At 42.7% G+C, this 18,562-nt stretch overlaps 1 protein-coding gene across 1 annotated transcript; it reads right to left on the bottom strand.

The window, feature by feature from the left end:
- Window positions 1-3,114: 3,114 nt before the first annotated feature.
- Window positions 3,115-17,999, bottom strand: LOC109466627 (putative ammonium transporter 1). The gene is made up of 13 exons (XM_019764357.1): window positions 17,881-17,999; window positions 11,394-11,483; window positions 10,774-10,910; window positions 9,855-9,951; window positions 9,289-9,371; window positions 8,364-8,495; window positions 7,244-7,385; window positions 6,065-6,156; window positions 5,302-5,440; window positions 4,761-4,855; window positions 4,256-4,382; window positions 3,685-3,837; window positions 3,115-3,236 (listed from the first exon to the last, which is right to left on the bottom strand). Exons 1-13 carry the CDS (start codon window positions 17,975-17,977, stop codon window positions 3,115-3,117), a joined length of 1,506 nt encoding a protein of 501 aa, XP_019619916.1. The 5' UTR covers window positions 17,978-17,999.
- Window positions 18,000-18,562: the final 563 nt, after the last annotated feature.

Raw genomic sequence — 18,562 nt, forward strand, 5'->3', positions numbered from 1 at the left:
TTTAGCTTTCCGCATGAAGCATTGTAGCTGCTTGGGTAAATATGTGGGAGTTATAAAGTACAGAGATTTCATGCAGGTATTTGTGATTGTAGGTAGAACTTTGGTGTAGAAACTGTCAAATGTGTTATATTCACTCTGTCACGTCATTCTGGCTATGTATTCATCAGTGTATCTGTATATCATGTCAAAGATTTTGGGGGCTATAACTTAGTATAAGAAACCTTTGGAAACTGGATATTTGGTACTTTAAAAGGGCTGAATACTTACTGGTAGCATCCCATGATTTGGTCCCCATGATGTTAAGGTCATCTAAGGTCATTCAGAACCCTTTTGTAGCACTTTTGGTGCGTCATCAAATTCAGATGTCAACTTCACATATAGGTCAACAAAATGTCAGTTTCAATATCAGCTACAATAGGAGTATAAGTTATGTATTCAATTTGTGACTTAAAGTCTTACTAGGCTTGATGTTGTTACCAAGACATAAAATTTACCCTAAGACTTAAACATTGTAACTTAAAAACCTCACAAAAGCCACTGTGCTGTGCACATGATTGTGTGCTACCTCTTGTCGTGTCTACATGTATGCTTTGATCAAATGACTGTGAATCTATGTTATAGAGACATGTACCACACAGCCAGTAGTAAAAAATATGAAGCATACACACATTCAAATTTATTTCTGACTGGAAGTGCAAGTATCATGATAGCTTTGGATCAAAGTTTAAGCTCTCTTTCTAGCACAGGTAGGAAGTTAGAAGTATTAAAGTGGGCCAGTTTGACTAAATAAGACAGGAGTAACTATTTATTTCTGTTTTATTTAAACAGGGTAGAAACCTCAGTGCTACGTAAAACCACTGCTTTTCAGGAATGCCCTGTATTAGATCTTTGCATTAGAAAGAAGGTTTAAACCTTGATCAAGGAATACTAGTATTGTTACAGTCGTATTTCCGTGAATGTTTTGTTCATATTGTACAAAATGTGATACTTGTGTCACACCATACTACAGTTTCAACTTTAAGTTATATTTAAGTCTGCCATATTCCTGTTAATTCAGGTTACTGCATTAGTCCCTGCTACATGCTAGTGTGCCTACAATGTATAAAACCAGGAATAGACGAGCATGAAAGTCATCTTTGTTGGTCTGTATCTGTATTTGTCAGACTAAGTATAACCACCCCTCGGCGTAACACACCAGCTAACACATGTCTATCATGTAGTAGCCTGGTTACCAAACCTACATGTACATGTATTTTAGCTCCTAACATCCGTGTCCATAATATCACCATAGTCCATAATATCGCCACCTTGAGAAAAAGTGTACCTAAAGATATGTTTACTGCAACATACTTTTGGTATGCACTCCTGCACACCTCAAATGTACATACCTAGGGTATGTTGCAGTAAAAATATCTTAAAGCACACTGTTTCTCAGGGTGGTGATATTATGGACCCTGGTGATATTATGGACACAGATGTTACATCCTCTCCACAAATAGCGGACCTGGCAAAACAAACATCATGGTTGCAGCTTCTGTAGCTTTTTCAAAGGAACAGACCACAGCAGTCTGCAAGCTGTGGTCTTCTCAACTCACTGAACTTAACCCTTGTCCTGCAGGACCCATATATATATATATGGGTTGCACATACAGTACAGCAACCTGTGTATGTAAATTTTGGGGTATTTCTTGTGCAACGCATCACACCGCAGCAAAACGCAAAGAATGCGGAAGTAACTACGCCACCGTAGGGCAAAAAAAATTCAAGGGACTATGACCTGATTAAGACATCAAATTATTTGATAATATTGTGTATAAATTGCCAGCAGGACAAGGGTTTTAAGCTTACATGTATGTGAACATTTGTGTCAACTTTGTCAAGAACTGTTGTCACAATCTTAATGCAACTACTGCAATGTCTTAAAAAATACATGTACCTACGCACCAAAGCCAGAAATGTTTTAAGTTATATCTAGAGAGGAAGCACAGTGTACCTGAGGATTCATGCTACATGTAACTGTGAAAGGAAAGTCTGTATTGAAGAGAAGAATATCTGTAAAGAAAAATGATCCATGTACTGACAAGCAGAGGAACAAGTGAAGTAAAAAGTCATATCTGGTGACAATTTTGTTTGAATCTGTTCTTCAAAGAGACTCTTGCTTAGGCCAGCTTTTAGAAGATGATCCATGTGGGTATAAAACAGTGCATAAAATATACCAAGGATGTTGAATTGTTCCAGCAACTTTATTGTAAACTTAATAATGTATACCATAATACCATAATTTTCTGTACCTTAAGCCCCATGATACTATATATAACATAACATATATATCATATTATGGCATATACTAACTTACTTTACATAATGTAACTATAACATATATCATAGTTTCACTGAGTTTGCGAATCATGATTCTCTATATAGGTGCTGAATTGAGCACTTAACATAGTATTTTTGCGCATACACACACACACATGTACACTTATCAGAAGTAGTAAGTAGTTAACTATGAACAACTAACCTAAAGACCTTGCTCCAAAAATGTAATCTTAAACCTAAAATGAAAGATACTATGATAAAAAATATAGTGCATAGATGTAGAGGGCAATCTCAGGAGACTAAATATTTGCAAGATTCACAGATAACTATCCAGTGTTTGATGTTGGCTCAACCGACTCCCAGAAATACATGTATTAGCCCCAATTGCAAAGTAAGAAAGATATCATTCAAATCAAACTACGTATTCAGTTATATTCATACCATAAACACCTCTATAATGCTGTTTACAAGAAAGTTTTACAATGTATCATTGTCCAATAAATGGCGTCGATGAAGGTTAGACATCCATGTAATGACGTACGCAAGAAAACATATAGATTTTGAAAATTGATAGTTTTTGACAACTGACAGTTTTCCAAATGTACCAAGTTTCTTTCATAACTGTTTTTGTATACTGTTTGTTGCTTTCAATACATTGATTGATATGCCAGATACGCACTTGTGTCCTTCACACAATCACGTTATAAAGATCCAATGCCTGAGAATGTGCAACTATTAAAGTATGTCGTCCTTGTTTAGGTCATCAAGATTTCCTTTTTCCTTTCCACGTGATGTTCACATGCGGCTGTTCTGGACGACAGCTCCGTGGTTGATGTAGGCACCATGCGGCAGGGAGTGGGGGTTGTACACGTAACGCCCGCTTCCGCGGGAAGGAGGGCGGGACGAGGGACGGGGTACTGAGGAGAGGAGGAGGATAAAAAATCAGTTCCACTAATCCCCACAGCAGAGTTTGGCCGTATGTTGCTTATTTGTAATTTCCCCCCATTCTCTATATAGTAGGCATTCCTCGGTCTTGGAGGACCTAGGACATTCTGTTCTGTATAATGGCCTTGGGAGGACCATGAAAAAACTACAACTTCTACACGATGTATTTATTGTTTGTTTTAGTAGTTCTCTATATATGCATGATACATGAAGAAAACAGCAAGAACACAGCAGGAGTCAAAACCTGAATATTCAGCAAAATTAAAGATACAAGCAAGTGTCGTACATTTTACTGCCCCAGTTTCCTATGTCAATAATAAGCAGGACTTTTAAAAGAAGGAATTTACCTATAACATACACGTTCTACAGTTTTTTTTACAAGTTCAAGGGACATAGAAGAATTTGGGAGTGTGGACTAACCGTTGTCGAGGCGGATCGGCTGCGGGAAGAACTCCATCTTGCCGTCCGGGCCGCCGTACATGTCCGGGCTGTGGTCCGGAGGCATCATGGTCCACCCGTGCCCGTAACTCTCGGTCGGGTAGGCCGGCTCCCCGTGCTTGGGGATGTCAAGACCTGTGAGGTAGCATTTTTAACATTTAGAGGCTATCATTTTTGTTATGATTACATTGTGGGCCAAGGCCATGCGGAAACACACACTCACACGCGCGCGCACACACACGTACACACACACACACACAGACACAGACCAAGGAGGTTTAAAATCCTTGTACACACACACACACACACACACACACACACACACACACACACACAGACAGACTCACACAGACTCACACACACACACACACACACACACTCACACTCACACACACACACATACACTCGAAATACATACGGGGAAATAGTGGCTTTCCTTAATTCCTAAGCTTTCAGCACGAGGGGATGTATGTCCCTGTCCTTGGTGCTGAACGCAATCCACTAATACATACACACGCGCGCGCCCAAAAGCAAACAAAGAAGGAAACCTCACCCCTTAGCTCGATCTCGGTGGGGACCCTGAGTATGCCGAACACCTTGAGCAGGCCGAACATGAGACCGGCCACCACCACGCACCACGCCATGATCACCAGGGCTCCCAGCAGGTTCCATCCGAACAGCTGGGGGAAACAGAGAAAAAACAACAGTCAGGAAAGATACGACAAAAAACAGATTTTGGAACTGATCAGATGTTTCACTCCAGTAGATTGACCCAGTGAGAGTTGTCACGTGGCTCCTCTGAAGTGCAACGTCAACACTGGTTCAGTCTATTGAAAAGCAGAGTGACTTGTCGAAAGCTCTAGTAGGTGAGAACATTTCTTTGTGGTGTAACAAAAGTTTAACTTTGAACACGTAACTACCAACACAGTCAGTATAAAAAATGTATATTGAACACCAATTCAGAAAATTCTATCTTTTGGCTTGTAACTTATGTAAGTTAAAGATACGAGCAAAAAAAGATACGAGCAGGCACTTGGTAGTATTTGGCTACTCCTTACCCTGAGGGCATATTGCTTGTCTGCTCCGACGAGTCCGACATCGCTAGCCAGGATCGGCGCGGCCAGAACACCCCACAGTCCAGCGCCCAGGTGAACTAAGAACATGTAAGGAGCAGAATGTGGCTCATGGTCTCTTAGAGTATCTCAGGGTGAAGTAATTACTGACTAATGGTGGACACCGTTAACTAGTAACTACTGTAAACGCTAGCTGTATCGGGTGCAAAATGGCAAAAGTGTGTACACGAAAAGAAAAACTAGAGTATCTAAGACAGATGGACAGTGGAAGGATGATGTTTCCAGATTTTTTTAAGATGTAAATGAAAAGAACAAAGACATCTATTCTTGGTTCCATGAAAGTGATATATAAACTCTACGTTTTTATATATCACTTTTATGGAACCACGAGTTCAAAAACGGCATGATTTTGGAGAAGTGTATACTATATGTTGTCACCATTGGATAAATCACAAGAGCAACGGCATTCAAAATAACCAAACAAATGTGAATAAACAAAAATAATCATTGTGAACAATCTTGACACCTGCTACGGCGTCCAGAGGGTCATCCACGCCCAGCTTGACCACGAGCCTGGACCATGCGCAGTAGACCATGCCGGCCACCACCCCGATGACCAGCGCGCCCCAGGAGTACGCTGCGTCCGCGGCTGCACAGATCGCAACCTGAAACGGGCATTTATTTATCTATTTATGAAGTTTGGGTTAAGTAGAAGACGAAGTTCATTTTACCGTAGATTGCTCTTTTCATGATGGCGATGCAATCATTGTTCTCAGTTATGTGTTAATAGCCTCTAGCAGGCTTCGGGAGGCGGTTGGAAAGAGTAGAAATTGGGCAAATATGGGAATAACATGCCAGGGGAGTTGGTCCGCTAGAGAGTACAGTTTGCCACACAAAACTGTACTCTCTAGCGGACCAACTCCCCTGGCCTTGTATTCCCATATTTGCCCAATTTCTACTCTTTTCAGCCGCCTCCCGAAGCCTGGTAAAGGCTAAACTGAATCATAAAGTCTACTATATTTCTACTATTACTAAGAAGCGAGAGGAAGTCGAATGTACCTAAGTATACTAGAAGTTTATATGCACACGTTTATGTATATTATCGTCAACATATGACCTGTATTTAGCCCAGTGGGGCAAATGTAAAAAAAAAAAAATTCATTCATTCATCATGTTAATCTCTAAGCGAAGGCTTAGGCTTAGGCTTATTTTTCGCGTGTTCTTACGTTTTAGGCGTTTTTATAGTTTCGTGACTGCAAATGCACCATATTTGGAAGGATTCTACCCACCATGCCGGAAAGTGCTCCGTTGATGGAGGTCAGCAGACTCCAGTTCACATCACCAAACAGTCCGGACCGCTTCACCATCATCGCCACAACACCTGCATTAGGAAAGAGTGATATAATCTTTATTGACTCGACAAAAGTACAGGGACTTTCATATGGTCTACTATCTGTATCCGTCTGTATCTGTATAGCCGGTATAACCGCCCTTCGGCGTAACACACCACACAACAAACGCAGGCACGCGGCGCGGCGGCAGCTGGCTATATTACACCGATCGACTTGTTACACCTAACTCTTGAACATCTAACTCTAGACATTGTTTAAAGCTATCTAATGAGTGCATAAAGTCATCCTACGTACAGAATATAGAGTGTTTTACAGTATGTCTGTTAAACATACCAACATGCTGCTACTTAATCAGTTTACCCGCCAACACCTGGTTGCTGAGATTCATATGTTGATTATTATGACGCCAATGAAATGCCTCCATGTGTGTGCGGCAAGATATTAGTGACATGGTAGGATTCGAACCCGGGACTTCTCGGTTCAAAGCTGAACACTCTGCCTTTACGCCGCACGATCCCACATGAGGTGAGTTTCTTTAGATTATAACGAATGTTAAATATTAGTAATTTACAAGTAGATTCTGAGGGGCAAGGGGAGTCTATATTGGCCGCCTGTATTCGCTGGTTGGAGATTAAACTATAAAGGTAAGGTCTGCAAGGCAAATGCATAATGTTTACCTTCACATATATGGTCTGCTCTGTTAATTCTTACTCAAACACATTCATATATATGGTCAGACAGGAGTCTAAATCCCTCCTGCTATAAAATTGCAACATAATGTAACCCAACACTAGTTACCATGGTGACAGACACAACATTGGTTCAGGTCATTGAGGTCATTGGATATGATTTTGAAAATCAATAGTTTGTGCTTATATATAAACCTGCATTTCCCCTCTGGTCTCTCAGTCACTGACGAAAGCTAGTGGATACTAGCTGAAACGTCTTACGATTTCAAAATCATATCCAGTATTGCTTGAGTAACTGCTTTTTGGCGTATCGTATTACCTGGATGTCTAACCTTCATCGACGTACATTGAGGTCACTGTTTGGAGAAGAAGAAGAGGAAGAAGAAACTGAGCAAAAACAAGACGTTTATTATTATCTCTATCTCACCTCCGGCAGCCCCTGAGATGATGGTGTTGACGATGGCGTTAGAGACGATCTGTCCGTCCCGAGGGCCGGAGATGGAGGCCTGCGAACCGCCGTTGAACGCCAGGAACCCGAAGAACAGGATAAAGGCACCGAGGGCCACCAGCTACAGACGTGGGAACGGTTTGTAATTGTAGGTAAATATCAACCTGTACTGTACATAAGGACTTTTGGTAGTCCCTTAGAACAGTATTGTGGTCTGTTATCATTGAATTGACCAATGCATTAAGGCCAGGAACCCGAAGAACAGGATAAAGGCACCGAGGGCCACCAGCTACAGACGTGGGAACGGTTTGTAGGTAAATATCAACCTGTACTGTACATATAAGGACTTTTGGTAGTCCCTTAGAACAGTATTGTGGTCTGTTATCATTGAATTGACCAATGCATTAAGGCCAGGAACCCGAAGAACAGGATAAAGGCACCGAGGGCCACCAGCTAAACACATAAGAACGGTTTGGAGATAAACATCAACCTGTACTCATGACTACCTGTACACGTACAGAACGAGCCATTGTGGTCACTTTTTGTTGGTCCCTTAGATCATTGAATTTGCCAATGCTGAAGGCCAGGAACCCGAAGAACAGGATAAAGGCACCGAGGGCCACTAGCTACAGACGTGGGAATGGTATGTACAAATGTAGTAATATAATCTCTAGGCAGACCTTTCGGTGGCCACAAAGACAGTATCAAATGACCAGGCTGTATCCATCGCCCATCATCGTCATCATCACTTGACGACGGGCATCCAAGAAGAAGAAGTAGAAGATCCATTTACCAGACAGTATTCATTGGCCACACGATGGACACTGTCTGGCAAATAGACACTGCCCGGCCAATTTAATGCTGTCTATGCGGCCACCAAAAGATCTGCTTGGAGATTATGTAGATAGACCCGTGAATAGTTTCATCAGGTTGGTAAGTCATTGAATAAAGATCTCTTTTTACATAACTTAGGGACCACATGGTAGATACAGTTCCCTGCAACTGTATAAATATGTAAATATTTTACGTATCCTCGAATTTCTCCTTTTGTCTTGTAACAAACATTTTGCTTTAAACATCAGTGTTAGTCGTTCTTTACCGGCACGGTGTGCCCAGAGATCTGCACAGCCTTCCCGTCCTTAAAGCGGCCGATCCGCGGACCCAGCAGCTTCGCCCCCACAAACGCAGTGGTTCCGCCCACCACATGCACCACTCCGCTGCCTGCGAAGTCCTGGGGAATAAAAATAATGAAGAATGTAGACCTTTATTGTACACATATACCCACTGGGTTAACTACAGGTCACAACAAAAGAATAGTATATTGATAACGTTACATACTATAGGTACTTACTAAGTAAAAATTCGACTTTTCTTAGCAATCAGCAATGGTAAAATGATAAGAACAGATACGTTTCATAATCGAGGGTTTTCTTAAGATAATGACAATGGATGGTTTATAGCGGAGAACCCGGGGTCCTTCTAGATAATAAAAGTGGACACACGAAATGTACTGTGGTAATGGCGTACACAAATAGCTTTTTACTTAGTAAATTTTCAATGATTTGATGGCCTTTTATGCACATCGTCGTCATCACAGAGAGGCCCAATGGACACGTGACAGTCATTATGAAAAAGGTAGGATCGAAGGCTTAAAGTTTTAAATAGATGAAACTAAAACAAAAGTTCAGAAGGCGCAAGTCCTAACTCCTAACCCAATGGCGAAATGGCAGTTAGGACACACTGAAACAAAAGCCAGCTTTGAACGATGTATACTGGCCCTTGTATTGTACCAAATGATACGGTTTTATCCATGTTATGTACTAGTAGCCTCTACCTCTAACAGTTTGTCTCTCCCGAACTGTTCTCTTGGTCCGGACAAACTCCTCCACGTATCATTTGTCTATTTTGCCAATTTCTACTCTTTCCAGCCGCTTATCAAAGCTCGGTAGAGGATGATACAGTAGCACAACTGAGGTTTTATACTTGATGTATATCTGTATATATTGAATGAAGAAAACTCTGACCTTGTACACTATGCCGTCGGGCCCGTTCGCCAGCCAGCCCACGTCAGACCAGGCCCAGTGCGTCACTACCGGGTACATGAAGCCTGTGGAAACATCATCACAACACGTTAGATAGTTAAGCCCCTATCACATATTCAGAACCTTCCAGTGATCCCAGGGCCACCCAAGGTCTGACCAGATTTAGGCCACGCCTACTTTTCTATGTCTGTATACTCAATTCGAATCAAATTTGAGTTGAATTTTAGTCAAATTTGAGACCGGAACACGCCCCGGACACTGCCGTCCTTCCTATCGGCAGCCAAACAGTCTCCAAACAGTGGGGTCGTGTGGCGCAGCGGCAGGTTCTCGACTCGGAACCAGAGGCCCCGGGTTCGAGTCCTGACATGCCACCGATCTTGTGCCCTTGGGAAAGGCACTTAACACGACTTTCCTCACTTCGCTCAGGTGTAAATGAGTATTGTACTGTCCCTGTGTTGGTGGCGGCATTAATATAAGTTTAAAAAACTTGAGTGTGCCGCCACCACGTCTTGTGATTAGATGTTGGAATAAATAAAAAAAAACCTCACCTCCGATGACGACACAGTAGACCAGGTAACAGACGAACTCTGTCCTCTCGGCCATTGCCCCCGACACGATGGTGGTGGCGGTGGCGCAGAACACAAACTGGAAACATTCACAATATATCATGAATATTCATGCACAGATATCTTACTTTCATGTGCAGAATGCAAAAATTTGTGCCTATTCAAAACGACATTGGCAATAATACAATAAACTAGAGAAGTAACATTTGCAAAGCAAATGCATAATGTTTACCTTCGGACATACTCTGCTCTGTTAATTCTTACTCAAACACATTCACATACACGTACTATTTAGTATATGGTGACAGGAGCAGAGTAGACTATGAAATTGCAACATTATGTAACCCAACACCAGATCACCATGGTGACAGACGTCAACAAATCATGTCATTGGTCAGGTTAGAGGTCACTGTTTGGAGAAGGAGAAGAAGAAGAAGAAAAAGAAGAAGAAACTGACCAAAAACAATATGAACATCTCCATCAGTGCTTCTGAGTGAAGCAAAGGTTCACTAGGCTTGCATGTAAATAGAAATTTTACTGCGGAATCGCTACAATTTCCAAACTGGTCACATCATACACTGTACTATTAAGCTCGCCACTACGGCGTCGCCAAAAAAAAACAACCGTCATGGGGTCGTGTGGCGTAGCGGCAGAGTGCTCGACTCGGAACCATGAGGTCCCGGGTTTGAGTCCTGACATGGCACCGATCTTGTGCCCTTTCGAAAGGCACTTTACACGACTTTCCTCACTTAACTCAAGTGAAAATGAGTATTGTCCTGTCCTGCATTTGTCCTCTGCGTTTGGTGGCGGCATAGAACAAGTTGATATAACTTGAGCGTGCCGTATTTGGTCATGAAGCGTTTGAATTAAAAAAAAAAAACTAAAAAAAACAACAACCTACCTGGAAGAACCAGAAGGCAGGGTCGGGCGAGAGCCGCAGACTCCCGGCGAAGAAGTCGGAGTGTCCGATGAACGGGTTCCCGACCTGGCCGAACGCGAAGGCATACCCGAACATCCAGTAACACAGGCCCGTGATGACTGTACAATAGGATAGATAAAAAAAGAAAAAAAAACAATTGAAAAAAAATGTTCGTTTGAGGTACAGTCAGACCTGCCTAATACTTCTGCTAAAATGATATAGAAGACAACGAAACACACAAAACGTTTAAAAGATGACAATAAGCATGATTTGTGTATATATTCTTGACATGCAGTTCTATTTTTCGTTCATTCAAACATTCATCTGCTTAGAATTGTCGCTAGCATTACATATACATGTAGGTCACAATTGCATTAGCCTGGGTGCCAGGCCGTTTCCATGGCTCACACAGGCCATGCATTTCCTCGGCTCCAGGGCCAAACTCATGCCCCCAAGGAAATTATACCACATCCCCCTCTGTTAAGCCCTGCAACAGGAACCTTTCCACTAGCCTTTCCAATAGCAAACTAAAGGAATTGTGGATCACTGTGTAGATTTCGTACAAAAATGAGATAAATGAAATAAATGTCTCTGCTACTCACAAATGTCGAGCATGTTCTTGATGAGGATGTTGGTGGTGTTTTTACTCCTGACGGAGCCGGCCTCCAGGAACGCGAAACCGGACTGCATCACTGTGGGACAACAAGGATAGAAATATTATATCATACCCGGGCCGCGATAACGTTCGATAACGGGTTCCAGACCGGGCCGTACTTTACGGTACGGCCCGGTCCGGAACCCGTTATCGAACGCTTCCATGGCTTCCATAAAACGATTCGAACGCGTTTCTCCCTAACCGCGAGCGCCCCTTTCGAAAATTCGAATACAGAATCCGGACGTTGGAATTGATGTTGTTGCATTTTAGGGTTCAAGGGCACCAACTTTTGGCTCATCTTGTATTGAAAGGCGTGTTTTCTTGGGCGGTCCCGGCCCTCCCGCGAGTCGGATCGCCCTCCGGCCTGCGGCCGTCGGGCGATCCGACCCGCGGTCGGGCCGATACCTCGGGCGATACGGAATACCCCGTGTTGTATTCTATATTTATAGCATGGGTACAATCCGGATTTTGCTTCGTTACGTATATACGCTAGAAAAAATAATTTCTAGCGTAGCGGAGCAAAATCCGGATGGTACTCTGTCTAGAAATATTACTGCATTGCTGTAGAACAACAGGAGCATAAAATAACTTGGGCATTTAGGTTTGGTTTGGTAACTAATAGTCTTTATTGCTGTTATTGGGGCTGCCTGTCTGTGTGTGTCTGGTTGTTCGTCTGTCGCTGTATTTGTGTATGCGTGTGTGTGTGAGTGTGTGTGTGTGTGCGTGCGTGTGTGCTTGTGTGTGTGTGTGTGTGTGTGTGTGTGTGTGTGTGTGTGTGTGTGTGTGTGTGTGTGTGTGTGTGTGTGTGTGTGTGTGTGTGTGTGTGTGTGTGTGTGTGTGTGTGTGTGTGTGTGTGTGTGCGGGCGCGCGCGTGTATGTAGTTGTGTGTAGTTGTGTGTTTGTAAGAGTGTTTGTCTGTCTGTGTGTTTGTACGTCCACGCTAGAGTCCATATGTACTCCCTGAGGCACTAAGAGACGGCATGTTCACCACTCTTCTGTAGGCGCCCTCCAACAAAACATCAAAGGTTGACGTCAACAAGGAAACGATTCTTATCAAAAGACGGCATCTTTATAAAATAATTGTAGTTGCACACCTGGCCCGGAGGCTTGCGAAATTACATATGGGCTCCGTACAACTTCGTACCAGTCACATCAACATTCCAGTGCATATATCTACTCTATAAATACACACATTATACATATAAATCATGTCAAAACTTCGGTGGAGTAGAAAGAGGTCCTTTTGTTGGGAACTGACAGGGCTGAGTGATGACACCCTGTGGGGAGGCCATGAAGTCTACTAGATTTTATCTTTCAAAAGACACGACGACTAGCTTGGCGAACATTTAACCTTGACCTTCGTCTTGTTATTTTCGCTAGAGTTCCAAGTTCAAACCACAACAGTGAAGTACATTAGACGAATTTATAGACGTTTACAAAAAAGTTTCTATGATTTAAGACCGGTCGAGGCATTTTGTGGCAGGGCAACACCCCCAGGGCCATACTTTACTTAATGTGAGGTCAGTCATTTGTGTCAACTACTATTAGTATCTGTCACAAGCCGAGTCACTGCCCAGTGAATCATCAGTCAAGCATGAGATTGTTAATCCCACAGACAAAAGTTAAACTGTCTTAACACACAGCTCAATTCTTTAATACAGAAACCCATTTGCGACTTGTAAGGTTATACCACTAGCCAACCACCCAACAAACACACAAACAAATAAACAAACAAACAAACAAACAACGCTCAAAGAACGAACGACCAAGGACACTTGTGTCATTTAATGTCCTTGGGAAGACAAAGTGTCGACAACAAAGAAAATGGCGACATTCTGATTCATTTCATTTTAAAAGCCTGTTATTTTACTAAATTACTACGGGCCACAAATCAATCGGTGTAACTTAAGATACGGGAGCATCAAACTGTTTGTCAGAATGTCGGGATATAGAACAAGGTGTTGAACTTGATTTTGGACCTCCCTGATACTAGATGAGCACTAAAATGAGTTTCAACACCAAAATACCAAAGAAGGATAGCCTCGTATCTACTCTACTGCGGTTTGGGCGGGCTCCCTAGTCGACCACCTGAACTTAAGGCCCTTGAGGCTCCCGGTAGGAGTTTTGCAAGACGGGAGTTGATTGAATAGCTCACCCGCGATATAGCCTAGTTTAGTTGGGAGGCGGGGGACTACTACGGTTGCCTCTACCAGGCTTCGGGAAGCAGCTGGAAAGAGTAGAAATTGGCCAAACAGACAGATGATATGCCAGGGGCAAACAGTTCTCTTAGTGCGGCATATTATCTGTCTTTTTGATCAATTTCTACTCTTTCCAGCCGCTTCCCGAAGCCTGGTAAAGGATATTGCTACATGTCCGAAGAGAGATTGCCCAAACCACAGTAGCCACTTCCCTTTCCCAGAAAAAACACACCTTCTCACATGTGAGATCTTTATCGCAATCTTCCTTTTGTAGCCCTTGCCGTCATAATATAATAATTACAGGGTCATTCTGGGCGTGTTAAATCATTCCATCCTCTTATCTGATCTTTTTAAGCACGACACAGGACGACGATCAGGGTGCAATGACCGTTCGGAAACACAACAAGTTGGACGACCTTGTGCAACCAGACCATCGTAGGCTCCCCGGTATCTCTACGGTGCTGGGAGCAACGACCTCCCGACCACGCAGTTGTTTTTTTTTTTCACGGGGTCGGTTTCAATCAGTTTTCCTACTACTGGACATCTCCAAGCAGATTCTGCTGGGCAAAGGGAGTTTATATTGGCCTGTTGTAACCAGTGATCGCCCATGTGTCAGTGTGTTAGATTTAAAAGGGGTCGGAAGCCTTCCTTTCTTCGGCAGATTCTTGGGGCGGCCAATGGATACAGGTGGCCAATGTTAAGTCTCCTTGCCCCACAGAATCTGCTTGGAGATTAGGAGTTGCGTACTAAAGTATCACAGACTCCTTTGCAGGCTGAAGAAATAGTAGGTAGAAATCGGCCTAAAAAGAATTAACTGGGCAGGGGAGTTGGTCGGCCATAGAGGGCCCAAAGCCGACCATAGGCTATTTATTCAGCCTAAAAAGGAGTCTGGTGGAGACTAACAGAGACCCCGACGAAACAGACTGTTTTTCAGGTGACCCAACGAGTCTGGAAGAGACTATTTCGGATGATGCAACCGGCTGATGTAACAATGTGACGTTTGTGACAGGTGGCCCTTTGTGTACGTGTCCTTAGGTAACACCTAGAGGCAAAAAGTCGTCAAATCAAGGTCCGTCTGGTTTGTCGCGTGGCGGTTCTACCCTCCAAGCAGAGGTTTGGACTTCGACTTAATTTGGACGTGTAGTTATGCATTTTTATCGGGCTTTCTTTTTGTACCGGCATCTTTTTTTCGCCAGCCAAGCATCGGTAGCCACTTATATTGCTCTGCCAATTTGATACAGTCTTATAGTCACCGAAAGATCTGCTTGGAGAGTATACCTTTTCGATGCTTTGGCATTTGAACTCTCTTCCGGTCAGGGCTGCATCTTTTGAACTTTCTTCTGGTCAGGGTTGCTGCTCGTTTGAACTCTGTTCCGGTCAGGGTTGCATGTTTTCAACTCCTTTCTGGACAGGGTTGCATCGTTTAGTGCGGCCTCTTTACTATATCGGTAGCCTGCCCTATTTTTTGGTGGTTGTTAGACGTGACATCATTGTCAGACGATCGTAAAATATATTATACCCTGTGGCAACGTCTGCCCTCTTTGTTAAGTTAAAAGTGTTTCATTCAACGTCCATAAATCAAACATAAAACTACATAAACTGTCCTCATTATAATGTAGCCTCTACCGGGCTTCAAAAGCAGTTGGAAAGAGTAGGAACTTTTGTGGCCAAATAGACAGATAACATGCAAGGGGAGTTAAAGGAGTACAGTCCTTTTTCAGGCCGTAGGGGCAGTGGGTTAGCCTGGGTAACTCCCACCAACTGTGAGAGCGACTGTGGGAGCGGACGTAAACCAACCAGGATGATACCCAGGCTAGCGGTGGGTTGTCTAGGCCTAGGGCACGGTTTTAGAAGGCCATCCCTCTCCTTCCACTGCCCTTTACCTCCCCAACCGAAGTCAGGTACCTATGTTACACCTGGGTGGAGCTAGAAAAGAGATGTAAAATGCTCAATGCCTTGCCTGAAATGCAAGGAATGGAGCTCGTGACCGCTTGCCTATCCACTCAATTTATTTTGTTGCATTAGGACAGAAAAGACCAGGAAGCGTAGAATGGAGCTAGCTGGACACAGCATCCGACGTCCTGAGCTGCTGGCCAGCCAGCTCATCCTGTGGGAGCCAGCAGAGGGAAGGAAGAGAAGGGGTAGAAGAAGCACAACCTTCATAGACCACCTGAATCGGGGTCGGGTGGCGTAGCGGCAGAGTGCTCGACTCGGAACCAAGAGGTCCCGGGTTCGAGTCCTGACATGCCACCGATCTTGTGCCCTTGGGAAAGGCACTTAACACGACTTTCCTCACTTCGCTCCGGTGAAAATGAGTATTGTATTGTCCCCTGTGTTGGTGGCGGCATTAATATAAGTTGAAAAAAACTTAAGTGTGCCGTCACCGTCTTTTTACTATATGTTGGAATAAAAAAAAACTGAATCGGGATGCTGGGCTCAGAAACATCACCACAGCAGAACTCCGCTCACTGATGAAGGACAAGGACGAGTGGAGAACAAGAACCCATTGTGTCCCGTGATGACATCCCTGTTGTCCCTATTCAAGGTTCAAGTAGGTTCAAGAACCTTCCCATACACAATAGTGAGATTGTTTTCTTAACAGTCATTCTAGGACAGGCTTGAGTGTAAACTACTCTCCAGGTAAATATTTCGGTTGGTGGAACGGAGGAAGGAAAAGAAATGAATGGATGGATGAAAATGAATGAATGAAATTGCGGACACTTTTAGAAAACATAGATTCGTAGCAAAGGGAGAAAAGGTTTCCGATCCATTTAACATCCATTCAATAGATAATTATCATTGCTAAGGGATGTCAAACATTCTTATTTTTATTAGAAAATTCTCTTGATAGTGGAGGAAAAAGTCGTATTAATCTTAAGTATCTCATAATATCCTGTCAAATGTGTAGGGAAACATCTTCTTGGAAGGAACATCCTGCTAAGAGTAAAATAATATTTTTCATTGACATAAACATCTTAGCCTCGGCCTTTACAAAAAGTATGCAGTAATTGCGACTAAAATCTTTGGCTATTATTTTGAAAGGTCGGTTTTTCACTTGAGAGTACCAAATAATTATAACTACGGGGAAGGATACAAAACAAAAGAAGGAAAATCTATCATAGTCATTCCGCCAAAGCTCGGAGCAACCACCAGAGGCCAGAGAACATTTTTCAAAAGAGCAACGTCACTCTGGAATAGCCTTTCCACTGACACTCGCGCGCTGTCTGGTCTATACCATATGCGAATGTATCATACGTAGCTTTTTTGAGGGGCAAAAGCATTAAAAACGTATAAAAACAACATTTCAATTGCAAACGTATGGCAGCATCGTGAAAATAGTAAAGCATTTAGGGAAAAAGAAGAGTTTGTGTTTAATTGGATCCACGATTAGTATAAAAAGTTGCCATTATTCCTCTGGTCCTACATTTATTACAAAGAGTGCTTACATACAATGGTTTTATGTATTTAAAATTGCGTTGTAGATTGTTAATATGTTTTCCACGTCAAATCCCATTGTCATATCCTGTCTTTGTCAGCAGTGCTAGCCCTTTGCAACAGCCACCGGCTAGTTCGACCTAATCATCAATCAGATCCTACGGTGGCAAGACAGTATCCATTGTCCAGAGGATAGTCCATTAGGTGGCTAATGGACACTTCTCTGGCCAATGGACACTGCCTTGCCACCGTAGAATCTGACTGGAGATTATTCGAGCCTTCCTGCCACTGAATGAATGAATGAATGAATGAATGAATGAGTGAGTGAGTGAGTGAGTGAGTGAGTGAGTGAGTGAGTGAGTGAGTGAGTGAGTGAGTGAGTGAGTGAGTGAGTGAGTGAATGAATGTATTTCATACAGACTTGGCAAACCCAACCTCACAGAGGTATTTACACATTACTGTATTAAAACCTTTGTCACAATTTTTAGAATTTACTTCATACATACATTAGTTGGCCTATCACTCAGCTATCACTGGCTGTGAGTATTGAACAACAGCCAAACCAATGAATCAAAATTAATTGATAAATAGATAAATAAATTCCTCATTCCTTGACAACGACTGGAGTTGTACAGTCGAAAATTTGGGTGAGCCCAATTTTTTGTGTTGGATATTAAGTGATTACAGTTTAAAATTGTTTCATAATGACTTCTACCAACACAGATAAACTTTCAAGATTAAAAATAAACAGATTAATTGATTTAGATTAATAAATAGATAAAAACAAACACGTGCACTCACAGAACACCATACACCCCATGATAAGTAGAAACAGTTGGTCGCTGTTCTTCTGTAAGGTGGCGAAGTCGGCCGCCAAAATCGTTAGGTTGACCGCCATGACAAGTTCTAGTCGGCTGGTCGGTCCTGTAAAGATGGTGATCATATGATCTTCATTTGCAAAATCATGCCCGAAGGCTAATTGTTTGTACAGTGTCAAAGAAAGTCAAGTAAAGCAGCAGGAGACATACTACTTCTGTCTGATCAACTTATACTACTACTACTGCACTCATTCACTCACTCACCGTCTCACTCTCACTGACCATGTCACTCACTAACTCATTCACCCACCCACTCACTCACTAACTCATTCATTCACTCACTCACTCACTCACTCACTCACTCACTCACTCACTCTCACTCACAGTGTCACTCACTAACTCACTCACTCACTCACTCACTCACTCACTCACTCACTCACTCACTCACTCACTCACTCACTCACTCACTCACTCACTCACTTGCTATTATGGGGTTTGACGTCTTCTTTGAAGGCAGTGGATAATGAATGAAAGACCTTTATTGTAGGTTTGTGCTCTTACCCGAGCTAAGTATAGGTCATGGATAACAAGAGTTACAATTACGGTACAGTGATAACCTATTATATGTATAACTATACAGACTAATTTTATCTAAATTACAACAT

The sequence above is a fragment of the Branchiostoma belcheri genome, unplaced genomic scaffold (genome assembly GCF_001625305.1).
Source record: "Branchiostoma belcheri isolate BF01 breed outbred unplaced genomic scaffold, Haploidv18h27 scaffold17, whole genome shotgun sequence".
NCBI classification, from domain to species: Eukaryota; Metazoa; Chordata; class Leptocardii; order Amphioxiformes; family Branchiostomatidae; genus Branchiostoma; species Branchiostoma belcheri.

Coding starts and splice junctions, on each gene's coding strand:
- LOC109466627 (XM_019764357.1), bottom strand. CDS start 17,977: ATGGCGGTCAACCTAACGATTTTGGCGGCCGACTTCGCCACCTTACAG. Junction 7,386..8,363: donor TCTCTGGGCACACCGTGCCG/GTAAAGAACGAC, acceptor CCACGTCTGTAG/CTGGTGGCCCTCGGTGCCTT. Junction 4,383..4,760: donor ACAAGCAATATGCCCTCAGG/GTAAGGAGTAGC, acceptor TGTTTCCCCCAG/CTGTTCGGATGGAACCTGCT.